This window comes from Galleria mellonella, unplaced genomic scaffold (assembly GCF_026898425.1).
Source record: "Galleria mellonella isolate WM207_F2 unplaced genomic scaffold, CSIRO_AGI_GalMel_v1 utg32, whole genome shotgun sequence".
In the NCBI taxonomy this organism is placed as follows: Eukaryota; Metazoa; Arthropoda; class Insecta; order Lepidoptera; family Pyralidae; genus Galleria; species Galleria mellonella.
Genome location: NW_026442075.1, coordinates 6,005,130 through 6,020,795, shown reverse-complemented (window position 1 = coordinate 6,020,795; position 15,666 = coordinate 6,005,130). Strand labels below are relative to the sequence as shown.

Genomic DNA, 15,666 nt, shown 5'->3' with positions numbered 1-15,666 from the left:
TTTGGTTACTACTGTTTTTTTTTCCATGTTACGGGAAGATATAATTAATTGAATTGAAAGAAAAGTCTACGTCGTTATAAGTCGACTGTGAATTCGCAAGAAATTAGAGTAGTTAATATAAGGATAACTATAGTTTTAGTACTATATTTTTCTAACATGTAGTGTATTAGAATATAATTATAATTCTTACACACAATATAAATGGCATAAAAATATTCAAAACCGGATACAATTATTTGTCAACTTCTAATTATTTAATATAATTATTTAATTGTGCAATTGAAAAATAACTTGACGTGGTATTTTTTCTGAAACGCATTTCATTCATTGCGATATCACGGTAGAAATATATTTATGAAGGTACGACACAAGTCGATAGTCTAGCTTAATCTAGAAATATCCGGGTCTAAGCAGAAAGAGGACAAGTAGACATAAAGTATAGTGCATAAGCAGTACTGGCTTATATTACGAAAGCTCGCAACAGAGCCGATAATAAATTGTGCCTGGCAGACTTACGTAACTCAGGTAAAAGTTACCTCTCGCTCGCGGCACTATTCTGAACTTCAGCTGTACGCCGAACAATTGAATCCCATCTTAATGTGTTAGATCAGTTCGCACCTGACATTGTTAAAACAATGTATAAACTCACTGATTTTCAAATTTCGCCCATTTTACATACGAATTGAAACACTAGTGGCCTTAATCTCGAAACCCATTTTTCCATTCACGAGACTTAATCGAAATGTGTCAAACTGAAATTGTCAAACTATTTATATTCGAAATGTGTCAAACTGAAGTTGTCAAACTATTTATATTTATAAGCTTTTAACACACAATTTGTGTATAATGTTAACCTCATAAAATTGTTACTCATAAAATAAACCAAATTGTAATCTGAAATTAATATTAATTATTTATTAAAATTATCGCTTATACGAGTACTATCTTAATTTGACAAAAGTGACTTGCAAAACAAGCTTCTCGTAAAAGTTTTAAGCACTATTGCACATAGAATACTTAAAGTACCTAACATTTTTTCTCAACTCATTTAATAATTAGTGAACCCTTAAATAATATTGATTTGTGACCGAGAATGTATCAATATCAATAATCATTACCAGAGAGAGACTTCTCCTGTCATGTTATTTATGCTAAAAATAAATGGTGACCATTAAAGGTACCAAGCTGGGTCCGTAAACATAGTTTATATTAATAAAAGTAACATAAACAACAATTTAACATATCAAGTCAACTCTGTTTGATATATTATAAGAAATATTTAATTATATACTTATTTAGTTACTAGTTACATACAAATGTCTAGAAATAAATGTAAATATCCGATAAAGCAGAACAATAGACCCGGAATAACTTTAAACCGGTCTTGTCCAGGATTGTTTTCACCCTACCGAGCGCTGTCTAGTAATGTCCGTTATACAAGAAATACATATTAAATCTAGGTATTTGATAGTAATTTAGATAAATATACATTACAATAGTGGTATATTACCCATTTGAATAGAAACTTAATGTATTAAATGTTATACGTTTGCGGTAAATAATAGTTTTATATAATCACTTTTTATTTCAAACTTGTTTCCTGAATACAACACTAATTAAAATATAATCACTTTGTCTGTGTAGGTATCATAATATACGTAATTTGATATAACATTAAATATCTATCCCTTACATTTTTATAATAACAGAATATAAAGGAAATCGTATCCAATAATATCGTTTTCTATAAAAATATGATATAATATAAGCACTTGTCACTTTTTTCCGTAAATAGTGACCATAAAAAATTTGATATCCTAGTACAAAGAGAATTAAAATACCAAAGAATACTAACTATAGGCTATTAGTACTCTTTGTATATTTCTAAAAATTATTCTGTTATTTTTGTTCCTATATAAAACTCTTTAGAATATGTCTTTGAAAGTCCCTACCTTTTACCGTAAACAATCCAACGTCAAAGTAAGCTGCTTATATTTGCAGAAAGTGAAATTTTTACTACTAAACACATATTTGAAGTGCCTAATGTTAATTTATTCTCAGTTTACAAGGTTTACCTCAGATGAATGCTTCAATTAACTAAACATTTTCAATTGTACAGTTAATATTTTATTTACCCTTGAATTTAACAATAAGGTGGGTCTCTATGGGTTTATCAATCGGCTTATTACATTCAAGGCTGTCTTGTGGACTGCCTCCACAGGCGGCCATGTCTACTTATTACAATAGGGTCCCGGTTTCCTATTGTGTATCATAACTTGAGTTCAATAACGTTGATAATATGTAAATTGTTTAATTTTTAAGCGACGACTTCCAAAACAGGGGTGTTCTCAATTTTTCTGTTTTTTTTTTTACTATGTTACTCGCATATGTCGGTAACTGTATACTGATTTTTATATAATTCTTTACGTAATTAATAACGTTTACTCCCATATTAGTCACATATTAATTTTACATGGATCCAGTCTGCTGGTTTTATTTTTGTGGTACAAAAAAATGCTTCAAATGAAATACAATCTTCTAGGAAACAAATCCGTGTTCTAAATTAAAATATTTTGAATATAACGTATCTACGATACGTGTCATTATTCGTCTGTGTGTGAAAAAGAGACTTCAATCGAGAACATACACACACGTGTATTTGTCGATTGAAGTCTCTTTTTACGAATTAAAATGTATTTTTGCACTCTCATTCTTATTACGTCTATTGAAAAAATAATATATAGTTTGATATACATCTGCTTAAAATAATACAAATAAATATGTACTGCATTTTCTTTAAATAAACACTATTGTTTTAAAGCAATAGCATTTTAAATCTACAACCTTTACACTTTGGTAAAATGAAATATCCGCTTGGAAACAATAATGTGCCGCACCTATACTGTTCAACGGTAGTATATTGAATTCAGTTGCTGGGAACGGTTCCATAGTCAATTTGTTTGCTTTATAGTGTGTTGCGCACTGCTGTTGCTATTGGCAGCTGAATATTCCCTACAAATAAAAACACGAAAAACTGATATCTGCAATACTACAGTTTACAATAAATTATAACCATAAGAATTTGTAATTTTCTGTGTTAATACTATATTAAAAATTATAATATTCATTACTCTTGTAGATTCTTCAGATATATACATAAATTCATTCGTTACAAAATAGAAAAAATAGTATGGAACCAACACGGTGAGTATCAGTTGCAAAAGACACCATCAAAATCAATGCAAAATTGGTAAAGATATAACGTAATATACGCAAAAATATAGTCAAATTGATAAAAACATATCTAGATTTTTTATTCATATACGTAAATGTGTAACTGGTTTCGTTTTATTTTCATTTCTAAATATAGGTTACGTATATATTTACATTTTCTACATTTATTGTCACATTTGTAGAGTTTTTAATATTTCATCATATTTTTTTCTTATCATCATCTAAATTGACGTCGAACTTTATGCATAATAAATTATTATAACATTCAAACATTACTTCCAAGTAGTAATTTATAATACTTTCTAACTACTACTATGTTGGAACAGTAAAGCTTTTGTTTCAGTTCTAGTTTGCCAGTTCTCATAATAAATAGCTGTTATTACTACAACTCAAATCTACCTAACTAAACCTACCTATTGTTAAATACACAGGCGTATAAATAATACACAAACCTATTCAGAGAAATCCAACGCTTCGTGCCTTTGAAAAATCTGTGTCCCCAATTGCAAAATACTAGTCTGTAAATTACGCCTTCCCTTAAGAGAAGTAATTGTATTGGTGCCACTGTTGCCACCTCGTCTAGAGAATAAGTAACTAAATTGTGTCTAAAAGATATTATCTAGATTGCAAACAATCGCAATTCAGCTATAAAATTATAAAATGGCCCTCTAATATTCTCTGCTAATTTTATTAATTGAGTATCGCATACTAAAAGAAAATGTATTTAGAAATATGTAATCTATCATGATTGAAAAACGGTAATTTTGGTAACAGATAAGTTTAAAAAAGTCGCTAGGTTTAGCTAAAAAGTAGTTAAAGTAGCGTCAGTGATTGGTACCAGACACTATAAACCCGTAGCAAGGGAGGCGTGGTCGGCGTCACGTCGCGTCGGCGTCGTGTCTACGCCACTTGATTGTTTTAGAACCAACACTCATGACCCATCTTCTCCCACACATTTAGACAAGGAAAAAATTTCACCCACATATTTTCAATATCCTAAAATATTATTCGGCACCTGTTAATTATAAACATGATCTGTTATGTATTCTTTATTACCTATTCATATTGTTTTTCTTTTATTTTCTTTTTGTTTAACATTGATACTCACTGGAAACCAATTTTCGTAGCTATCATATCATAAATTAATATTACAAAGGTGACTAATTAGGTGTGTTCTTTACTCGTTGCTGCTTTTTGATCTGTTTTAGAAAATAGATCAAAAAGATCTTAATAGATTAAGATTTTTTAATTTCTGACATTGCTACTTGCTGCACCATATTGATTATAATGAATTATTACGCCTCTTTGGACGTGAACGCAAGCGTGATCTTCGACAAAAATTCCACGGATCCAATCTCGACTCTCGAACGCGTGTTTCGCACCTTGATCTAAATACTTGCGACATTGTCTACTGACTGACGACGTTTTATTATGCCTCATCTGATCAGTCGTTCCATTCACAGAAAGTAGCATTAATACAAATATAGTTAATGCCTTTAAAGTTAATCAAAAGAATTGTTCATGATCCGATCAGACAAACAAACATTGTAAAAACCATAACACTTCATTCGAAAAAAAACTGTCGCTGTACATTCATTAATCATTAAATTAAAATAACTACCAGTAAACACTATATTAAATTTTCATAATATTATCAATTTATGTGTTTCAAATTGTTATTTATTTATTACGATATAACTTTATTTTCTCATTGGGGCTACTATTTTCTTCCCAGATTCCCAAGGGAAATAATCTCTATCAATGCTCTTGCACATCTATATATCATCTTTAAGAAAAGTTTTCCAGCAGTACTATAATCATTCTTTTAAAAAAAAGTATATATTTTATTGCCATTGTTGTTACTTCAACTATTACACATTTGTATTCATTTCTTAAAGAACTGAGTGTCAAATACTAACTAGCCCTGATTGCCCATATGATGGAAAATTATAACCACCGCCTGTAGCCTAAACAATACCAGGAACATAATTGTAACACCCTCAGTTTTGCACTGCTCCTAAGGACTATGGTGTTATTCTTTTTTTATTAGAGATTGTTCTAGCTATTTGAACCTTCAGATTGTACATTTTGTACTCATATTTCTTGGAAAGTAACTTTAAAAAAATATTTACTTAACAATATATGCACTTGTATCAGATCTAATTTTGTATAGATTCTTTTAATGTATTATACATGTACTGTTGGTTTGTCTTAATAAGTAAATAAATATGCTAATTGATCATTAACTAGTTATGCATGCATAACATTGGAATTATTCTTTGTCAAGTCAGTAAAAGTGTGCGAGTTACTGCTTCATAAATGAGTTGTTGGGTTAGTGGTAATCACTTTTAACTATACTTTAAACAAACAACTATTATTTTAGGAGATATACAATTCTGTTTATTCTTATCAATATAACAAACACATTTAACAATTACTGTATAATAATAATAATGTATGTATAGAATCATCATCATCATTATCATAACAAACCATTAACGTTCCACAGCTAGACATGGGTCGATCGTCTTTATAAGAGGAAGATAAACGCACTGTTACCACGCCGGCTAAATGGCTCTATATACAGTTTTATTTCACATTTTCCTTTTTCTCTCAGTACTCCCATAGTCCCTTTCGAATTATCGAGTGACACATTATATGTCTTACTCCGCCACCATACGGACAAAGAATGTAATATATAGAAAAACTTGTATTGGTTTATAAATTGGCATATTGTGTAAGTTTATTGATATCGTACACTGCATGAATCATTTATTGATAATGTATTAAGAAGCGCTTCGATTTCGTAACACTATATGCAATTTCACCATTATAATATGTCTCAATAATGAGAAATGTCTATGTATTTCACGTTTGTATCAAAAGGTGTGCCTGCAATGTTGGTTACGCAAGTAGTTCACGTGATCTGTTAGTGTTTATGTTGTGCCAAGTATGTATGTATCGACGGAACTCCTATCAGGCATTGGGTAACTGTTGGAAAGAGCTTCGTTACGTAGAAGTTTCAATACAGCCTCGCAAAGTAAGGCCGTAGTTACCGTCACGCCGCGCCGGTGAGAGGCGCCCCTCCTCTGACGGAAGGTCGCGAGCGCCCGACACGAAGGAGAATGGCACCAGATTGAATCCTTGCGGTGACCCGCCCGGCCACTGTTCACGTTACAAACAATACCACTTTATAAAACCGTATTATATCGCCTAAAATGTTTTATGTAATTATTTATTTTATATTGGTTACAGTTATATTAATAAACTTGGTGTATTCCGTTAACATTTCAAACAAAATAACATCAGACTATTTAATTATACTGGATAAAATTAATCTTATCACTTTACTAAGAAAACTAATTAACACAGTTCATTCACTGACATTGTAATCATAATTAAAAAAAAAAGTACTGAAACATTTACTAAATTATTAATGGGGGAGAAAAATTGCAATGTATTGGAATCGAATTACTTTCAATTAGGAAATATTACAAGGTATTGAATATCGCTGTCCGGGTTCTTTCCAATTATTGCATACAATATAATTGTAATACAACATAGATAAAAAATATCAGTTCATACTTGCAAGTTTTTTTATTAAATTAGTACAGTGCAGACCAATCAAGAGAGCGGCATCACGAAAAACACGGGCAAGCTACACATGGAATTCATTGGCGAGTACTCACTGGGCTTAATTTTTTCCATTATGAGTACACATAATTAAATGAATAGTGTTACCTCACCGTTGTCGACGATTGCGACAAGAGCCGCATCGTCCATTAGAAAGTCGGCGAATATGCAAATAGTATCGTAGAAACCTCACGAATAACTGGCCACTCACTTCGCCTTTAAATGTGTCTGCGATGAAAGTGACTATTACCGTTAGTAAATTGTGTTAGAACAATTTCTTCCGCAGACGCATTGCCAAATTCACCAGCTGCGTTTCTTCTCAGACGAGTTACTTTTCAAGTATTTCCTCTTTTATGTCATTAAAATACAACTTGTTCAAACGAAACATTGTTTATCAACACGACTACTACCTGAATTAAACGTTTACATTGGTTTGTATATTTATAAATACGCCTATCGGTTCTCATGATTCCTTATTGACTAACAATATGAATGTTCAATGTATAAACTTTACACGATTATATTCTAATTAGACACGTTAACTAGTGATAAACCAAAATTTTTTATTTGTGATTATATCAACATATAGCAATATTACATCTAAGATTTTATTTTGCTATTATTAGGCCATTTATGAATTTTGCGTTAAATTTAAATTTGAATTTATCAGCGGTGACATAAGCTGTTTAATACATAAGCCGAAAATAAAATAGATTCTCTTTTATAATTGTTATTAATAATATCATTTCATTATTACGTAGCAACGTAGTGATATATGCTTGCTTACAAATAACTTGCAGTCTACATTTTATCTTATCAAAAAATCGCCGCGATTGGTTTTTTTAACATCGTGTTTTTTACTTTTGTCTTGTTTTTGTTCTGACTTGTATTTCTCGACACTATTGTACCCAAGGTTGAAAGATAAACCGTAAACAACAATTATTATCTTAAGTATATAGAGTATAAAATAACAAGTTGGTAACCAATTAACATAGTATCACAACCCGGTTGCGTGTATTTTCCGCTAGTATTCGCCTTAAAGCGATCCATTTATTATCGTCGACCGTTCGCTGACGCATGCCAATATCAGAATAAATGTAATGTGTTCACGGTCCATAGTATTTAAAGTTCAATTTGCATCACTCGACCTGTACCACCTCCGCAAGTTGCGTCAATAAGATACAACACGTTAATTCGAGGTTGGGGCGCACGATCGCGTTTTGCGTCCGGGTTTGTCCCGTCATTTCATCTACCTACATTACTACACAAGTAATCAAACGGTTTCTCGGAAATGAAACGGAACTTATTGCTTCTACCTGTCTCATGTACGCAACGCATATGTACTTAACCAGTCTAGCTCCAAGCTAACAACCCGAGCCTATGACGAAGATGTGTTTCTCGCTTGTATGTGTATATCTCTCGGTCGAATGAGCTGAACGGACCGGTTGTGACGGCCTCTCACTTTGCAACATCGTGTACCGCTCGCCGCTTGCTGTGAAATTAGGTAACCAACAAAAGCCACAGTCGCTGCGCACGACAGGCATTGAACAATAAAGAAATCCCTCCCACGAAATGGAAACCAAATGCTGAAAACGTTCTTTTGCACATAAAACATGATGACTTGATTATGAAATTTACTACCATAACCGGTGTATGCTATGTCTTGATAGTTGCGCCGCTTATAACATAATTTACTGGGTGGTATTTGAATAACGCCTTGGAAAACGGATGAATTTCCTCGTATTTTCCGGAATGACCGAGGCGCACGGCACGACCTTCGTTTAAAGACAAACAATAAACCAACGACCTTGACATGATACGATCTATAGATGCATTGGACTAATTACCTATTAAACAAATAACTCATAGTGTGTGTTACTGTATTAATTACAATTGCAAACAAAATTACTAATAAAATAAGCAAACCCAACAATATAAAAAGCCATGAGAACACAAATGATGCGGGCGGAACGGCTGCTCACCGAATGCCGAAGTATTCTATCGCGACGCGCTCTTTATATCGGCCTGTGGTACCGCAGAGAAAGCCACTCCCCGCGCTCCCTCGCACCACCCGCGAGCTCTGTTCGTAGCGGGTTTTTTCCTCATTAGACCCATAATTCCATATTATACTTTGTTTATCTATCAGTGTTCGTTCACGTTCTGACAAACGTATCGTGACTTTGTTTATGTATCTGTGTTGATTTTTGTCGTCTTTTGTCTCGAGATCTAGATCCTTTTTGTTTTAGTAAATTAACGTGAAACTAATCACTAACAGTTTTGCTCATTATTTCAACTAAGACTATAATTATCCATTGTACCAGTTATATCAGATATGTTGAAGTACAAAACAATCATATATGGTCAAATAATGTCAAACATATCAAGAAAATCATATTAAAAAATATTATTGTTATTTTTATATGCTTATGTTTTTTAGACGTTCTATAAACAAAGTCTTAAGCAAATTATCTAATCAAACTATATTAGTCATACGTTTTGAAACAAATAGAATAATGCACCCTTAGCCGGAAAAGTGGGTTGCGTAACAAATGTTCCGAGTATCGGTTAACACGTTAGCGGTGGGACTTGTCGGGTTATTGCTCCATCAGTCTCCGCTTCGTGGCGCACTCTTTAATAGGTTAATTGCCTGGCATTGTGGTGCTGGCACACATCGTCAGCCGCGACCTTAAAGTGACTCGCGGCCACGCATGTAGGTGTGCGCGTCACCAAATGAGGTACGCGCCTGGACTGGACCGTTTTAATTGTCTTTCTCGTTGCCATAAAACAAATCATTAATGTCGGTCTTCACGTTATTTGAACTGTTTTTAAGTCAACAAAAAGATATAAATGTGGCCTGTCTGATTTTCTATTACATTTACATTCACAGCTTAAACTATCAATGTATGGTATATTCGAATGTACTATTATTTATCGCCAATTTGCGACTTTATACGATGAACCCTGAGTATAACAACTATAATTGAATATAAAAAAACTTGTAAATAAATAAATGTTTTCCTAGCATCGCGTTGTAAATGTGAAACGTGAAATCGTTACTCCCAATCATTTAAATTTTCTAAGATTCTTGTGTTCTGCAATTATTAAAGATGTTATTAAAAATAGGGTACGACGGTGAAACTATAACATCAACTTGGAACGTACAACCGCGACGTTGCCATTCCAAGCGATGAAAGTCATTGCTTACCTCCGAGTTATGAACACGCAATACGCACACGGTTGCAACTGAGCGCTTATTAGCCCAGGTTACCCTTATTTGGAGTCGCAACGATATAATGTAGGCTCATTCGTCTTCTTGTAAGATTATTTTTAACGATATTGAATTTAGCAAATAGATATTTCCTTTTAATGTCGATATCCATAGACTTTTTTTCATTGTATCCTGTGAGTCGTATGAGTGATTCACCAGAAACTATGTGAATTTGTGCCAGCCGTCCCACGTTGAAACTCCCAACTACTCAACCCGTACTACTTATAGATTCCTTATAAATTGTTCATCATCTACATTTGTCAAATAACACAAATATATCCGATGTCCTTTTTCCTAATGTTGACTGTAACGTTATCTATATTCTTCCGGTCCGACGCAAGCTTTGTTTGTCTCTGTTTTACGTCACAGCGACGACAACGATCTAACTATTCATTCGAAGTGTGTCGATACTATTTTAGTATCACGAAAAAAAAAACATTAAAATACATGTTTGCTCCGACGTTCACAAAGTTTTGCTCAAGGGCATATTTAACTTTAAAAACTTTATTGCTAACACAACTTCGTTCGTAATAAGAATATTATATACAATGTTTAAAATTGAATAGGTTTGACTTTTTGTTCTAATATTGTACAACTTATTATCAATATACAATAAATCCATAAACTGCACTTATAAAATCGTTTGTCTTAACTAACACACAAACAAAATTACTAAGTTTAAAAAGCTATAAAGCAAAGAATGATATTTTGAAAATTTTAATTCAAACTAGAAACATGATATAACAGCTAGTAAAGTATCAATTTAATCGATGTGATGATCATGATGATTTATTATTCATTATTCTCTCAAGCTTGTACTATTGTTGTCAAGCTTGTGCTATTATTGAGAAATGGACTTCAAAATAATTATTATGTTATTCTTTCCTGTTTTCAGAAAATCTCCATTCCGGCCTCCAATGGGAATGGCCCATCTGGTGAAACTACATTTCATTTTAGCGTTAACAGTAACGCAGAAATGGAAGGTCCACAGGTAAGACACAATAAATTTATACTTGGCAAATTTTATCACTCATCTCCCGTTTCTCTATGGTATGATATTTATAATGTGTATCCATGAAGGAAATCTATAATCAATATTCTCAATGAACGTAATGTATTTCTCAACAGTTTGCATTGAAACGAGATTAAAATGCAGTTGTTAATAAATACTTATACTATTTCTCATAGATATCTTTATAGCACAGTTATTACACCCTAAACATGACAATTTTTGAGCTTTTTAAATTGTATTTGGTATTTTATTAAAATATAAGAGAAACATAGGAAAATGAATAATGAGTTAATATTTTGTACTTGAATATAATAAAAACATAATACACAAAATGTACTTGTCGGTGCTAATGAAAGCTACATTAAATGAGGGACTAGTACTAGTACTTCAACAGGCAAATACTCCGTGGACTTCTACTCTTTAAAAATAACTTGATTCATTCTCAATACCCAACTCATAGTTAATTTTAATCTTCCACTCCAGCTTTTTAATACACTAATACTTTTTTAAACCTTTTTGGACTACGCGCTCTCAAGTAAATGTGCAACCTGTCCTTTCCTGGTCAGAAATTCCGTAATTATCTACTTATACACCTAATCATCTAATAACAATTTAAAGCCATGAAAAAAGTATAGTAGTGAAATAATTACACGTGCATTCTATTTTAGTTTACATGATAGTCACCTTGATGAAAACTTCGTCATGTGGGCTTTATCAGACGCATAATATTATATCATTATTTTGCCCATTAGATACAATATTATTCAGCTATTTGTAAAAGGAGATGATTCTCAATTTATCTGTATATTTTTTTTATATGCTATTTATTAACCGCTTTTGATTTTTTTTAATCCACAGCTTTTACACCTTGTTAATCCTATAGTTCATTTTTATCACCACTACGCGGTTTTCTGTACCGATATCTTAAATAATATTTCTTACATCTTAGCGCCTTAACGGCTGAACTAATAGTAATTATATTTTACACACAATATTTAGCATCTGACATGTTATCCCTATCAATCATGTCCCATTCATGAGGACAAATTCGCGGGCATTGCTATATATTATATAAGTGAATATAGAAATCATTCATTCGATTTACTGCAGTAAAATTGAACATGGTAAATGCATATTCCTCAGATATGTCGTAAAGGTCTTGTTATCTCTAGAAAACTTGTTATTGTCAATTATTATTAGTTACTGTTGTTATTTCTCTAATTAACGAAAATATTTTACTTGGTTATGACGTAATATGATAATGGATATTTTGAGCTTGAACTTATTTTTGTTACTACGTTGATACGATTGGTACAGGTTGCAATTGCAACTCACCTTTAGGCATATGGCCTGATGTTTAATCACGTGTTGACTTAATAAACCTGTTATCAAATTATAATCTTATTATATAAACAAGTTCTTTATTAGGTGACTGTATAAGAAATGCATAAGGTGCCATTGCTTTCGTGAAACAGGAATAGAACAAAGAAAAAAACATCAGGGCAGTAGAAGGAAATCTTAAAAGAAACCCCATATAACATGTTTATAAGCCGAAATTAGATTATTTGACATTAATATATTACATATTTCTTTGAATGAAATGTTCAGCTTCACTGGTAGAACATTAGCTCTTGATAGAGCTAATATTCTACTGTACTGATGGTGCAACTAATTATTTCTTAGATTTTGCTGTCTTTACTGTTTAATGAATTTTATATTCTCTACAGCCTTGGCCAAAAATATTTTCCACCTTAGAAAATTACAATTAACTTAAAAAAGACTGAAGGTTTGAACGGGGAAAAAACCATGTACTTAAAATACCTTTAATGCTAAGATTAAATTAATATAGCTTTAATTATAGCATTTACTCTTTTGGATAAAGAAGAAATTAAATTTTAACATTCTTCCAGAATTATAGCTATTCACTCCTGTACTAAACAATTCTTTAAACTTTCTTTGGAAGTAATCGAATGTTCCTTTATCTTGCGCTTTAAAATCGACCATAAATGTTCGATGGACTTAAGATCCAGTAACCGAGGGGACCAACTTTGAAGCTTTATACCATTTTTCTAAAATCTTTTATGACATGGGGCATTATCCTATTAGAAACGAACGCCATCTAGATTTGTATCACCGAACATCATATCCAATAAGGGTTCCAGCGCTGTTTCCAGCACCTCAATAATTTTTTTCGAATCCATTCGGATTTCACACACGACCATTTTTCCAATTCCTGGGACAGACATGCATCGCCAAACTATAAGTGCCATAACACTGCCTCCGCCGTATTTTACAGTCGGCACCACATACTCAGGTATGAATTGTTCGCCAAATCTGCATCTCCTGAAATTTAATAAAATAATAAGATTTTTGAAAATACGTTTGTTAATGAACAATTAACTTCAATACATCTCAAACGTCTTTAATTACTATTTAATCCTTTAAATTACGTACCTGAAAATTGGATTCATCTAATCAAACGATATTATCTCCTCGGTGTAAAGTTGATGTTCTAAACACCACTGCGAACATAAATTTATGTTCTTCTCAGACAACTATGGCTTCTTTCTTGCCTTGCAACCCTTATGCCCAGCATCCTGGAGCCTTCTTTTAGCAGCTCTAGCAGAAAATGTTTTCCCCAACGTCTCGCTTAGTTTAGTAGCCAAGATGTTTTCTTACAATTTTTCAAAGAAGTTTGCATTAACTGTCTATTTTCTCTTACAGTTGTATTTTTTTTCATTCCACTTCGTTTCAAGTTTTCCTATCGTGTAGTTATCTTGTACCTATTTAAGGTATACCTTACGGTACTATGAAGACATATCATAATCTCGGCAATTTCACTTTTATTTTTGCCTTCTTCAGACAACAATTGGATTTTTAATCGTTCCTCGTTACTTAATTCACGGCGCTTAGGCATTTTTCAAAATTTTTATAAACTGCCTTCCGTAAAATAAGAACCAATTTACAATAATTTGTCAAGAGTTCTTCACACTATGATGAATCGTAGTAAATTCAAATTAATTTCCCTAAAATGCCACTTACTTAGAAATGAGTCATCTCTATTGTGTTTATAGTTTTATGGCATTGTGCGCTGTTTTGATTTGCTCATGTTAATCTTTAGATGTGTACTAGGCGACAATAGACCCACTACAGGCCAATAGATAAGAAATTTCTAAGGATTTTTAGGGTGGCAAATACTTTTTGCCAAGGCTGTATATTCCGTTGAATTTATTCAAAATGTATACATACTATAAACAAAATATTTCAATAGTTTTAATATCAATTAACAGAAAACTCAAGAATTTTGTTATACGTAAATACATGAGTTCATTACATTATATTTGCACAGGTGATGACTACTTAACGTCATATATTTCAAGTTAAATATTATGTATAATAAGCTATCTTAAATGAAACTATAGATAAGCTAATTTCCATTTTCAAATTTATGTTTAACATTTTAGATATATATTGGAAATGGAAAAGTGATGGCCGTCATTGTAAAGACCTGATCAATATTACAGGCGTTACAGAAAATACTGTGCCGACCATAGTTTTTAATAATTTTTACTGCAAAGTCCAAAATTTTGGAGTCTTAAACTGATTTAATATATAACCAAGGTGTTGAGATAAATTTGTTATAAAATAAATAAAAATATCCTCTAATATTAATTTTTTAAACTATGTTCAACCGAAGTGATGGATCTCCCATACGTATAACGGATTATAAAAATAATGTAATGTTATGCAAAAAAATAACTGCTATGTAAATTGTAACATAGTATAAAACCAACACAAGATTTCATATCAGCCGTTAACTGACCACTGCTGATCATAAGCTTCCCCCAATTAGTGGAGTATTGCCAGTAATTGCCACACTTAGCAGGCGAGTTGGCAACTATAGTTAGTTTTTGGTAATATTTCAGAAGGGACGCTGCTGTCCATCCCTCGACCAAATGCTAAAGATTTACCTAATTTAACTAGGAATGCTCTATGTGGTTAATATAGACTAAGAAATTTTATTTTTCTCCACGATTTGTTAAAAACCACGAACAGGTAGACACATGAAATATATAGATAGTTAATTAAATTTTTACTCATCAACAATTAGAATACAAGCAGTGTATATATGGAATAACAAAAAAAAATACTTCAGACTTTCAATATGTTACTTAGCAATATATCTTTTATTCGAATTAAATATACATGTTATTGATTTGTAACGCCCTGTGACTTTCACGCGACATTAACTCGCAATAAAAAATAATGTTTTTAGCCTATATGTTATTAAAGTGACAGTGTCTACTTCACGCATACATGTTATAAGATGATTAATGCATACGCTAGATCATAAACATCTAGATAGAGTTACCATAGAAATTATCGACAAAAATAGTCCAACTTTTGTCTTCATTTTTCGTAAGGTATAGAATTGTATAAATCTTCTAATTAGTGATGTTAATCATACAAACTAACATTTTGTATTTATTATCTTTTAAACAAAAACTAGTACAGTAGA

The 15,666-nt window shown here is 32.0% G+C and overlaps 1 protein-coding gene and 1 long non-coding RNA gene across 5 annotated transcripts in view; one reads left to right on the top strand and one right to left on the bottom strand.

Moving 5' to 3' along the window:
- Positions 1-15,666, top strand: part of LOC113510718 (RNA polymerase II elongation factor Ell) — a 64,656-nt gene that overhangs the window by 27,858 nt on the left and 21,132 nt on the right. For all 3 annotated transcript variants that reach the window (XM_026894227.3, XM_026894226.3, XM_052896344.1), the window contains exon 3: positions 11,031-11,126. In XM_026894227.3, coding sequence (XP_026750028.1) covers positions 11,031-11,126 — 96 coding nt within the window. The remainder of the gene's footprint in view (positions 1-11,030; positions 11,127-15,666) is intronic.
- Positions 5,609-8,846, bottom strand: LOC128200969 (uncharacterized). Of its 2 annotated transcripts, none has more exons than XR_008252993.1 (2): positions 7,118-8,846; positions 5,609-6,399 (listed from the first exon to the last, which is right to left on the bottom strand). It is a non-coding gene; the product is annotated as an uncharacterized LOC128200969 (long non-coding RNA). The 2 variants fall into 2 exon arrangements; XR_008252992.1 differs by having other exon boundaries at positions 8,715-8,846.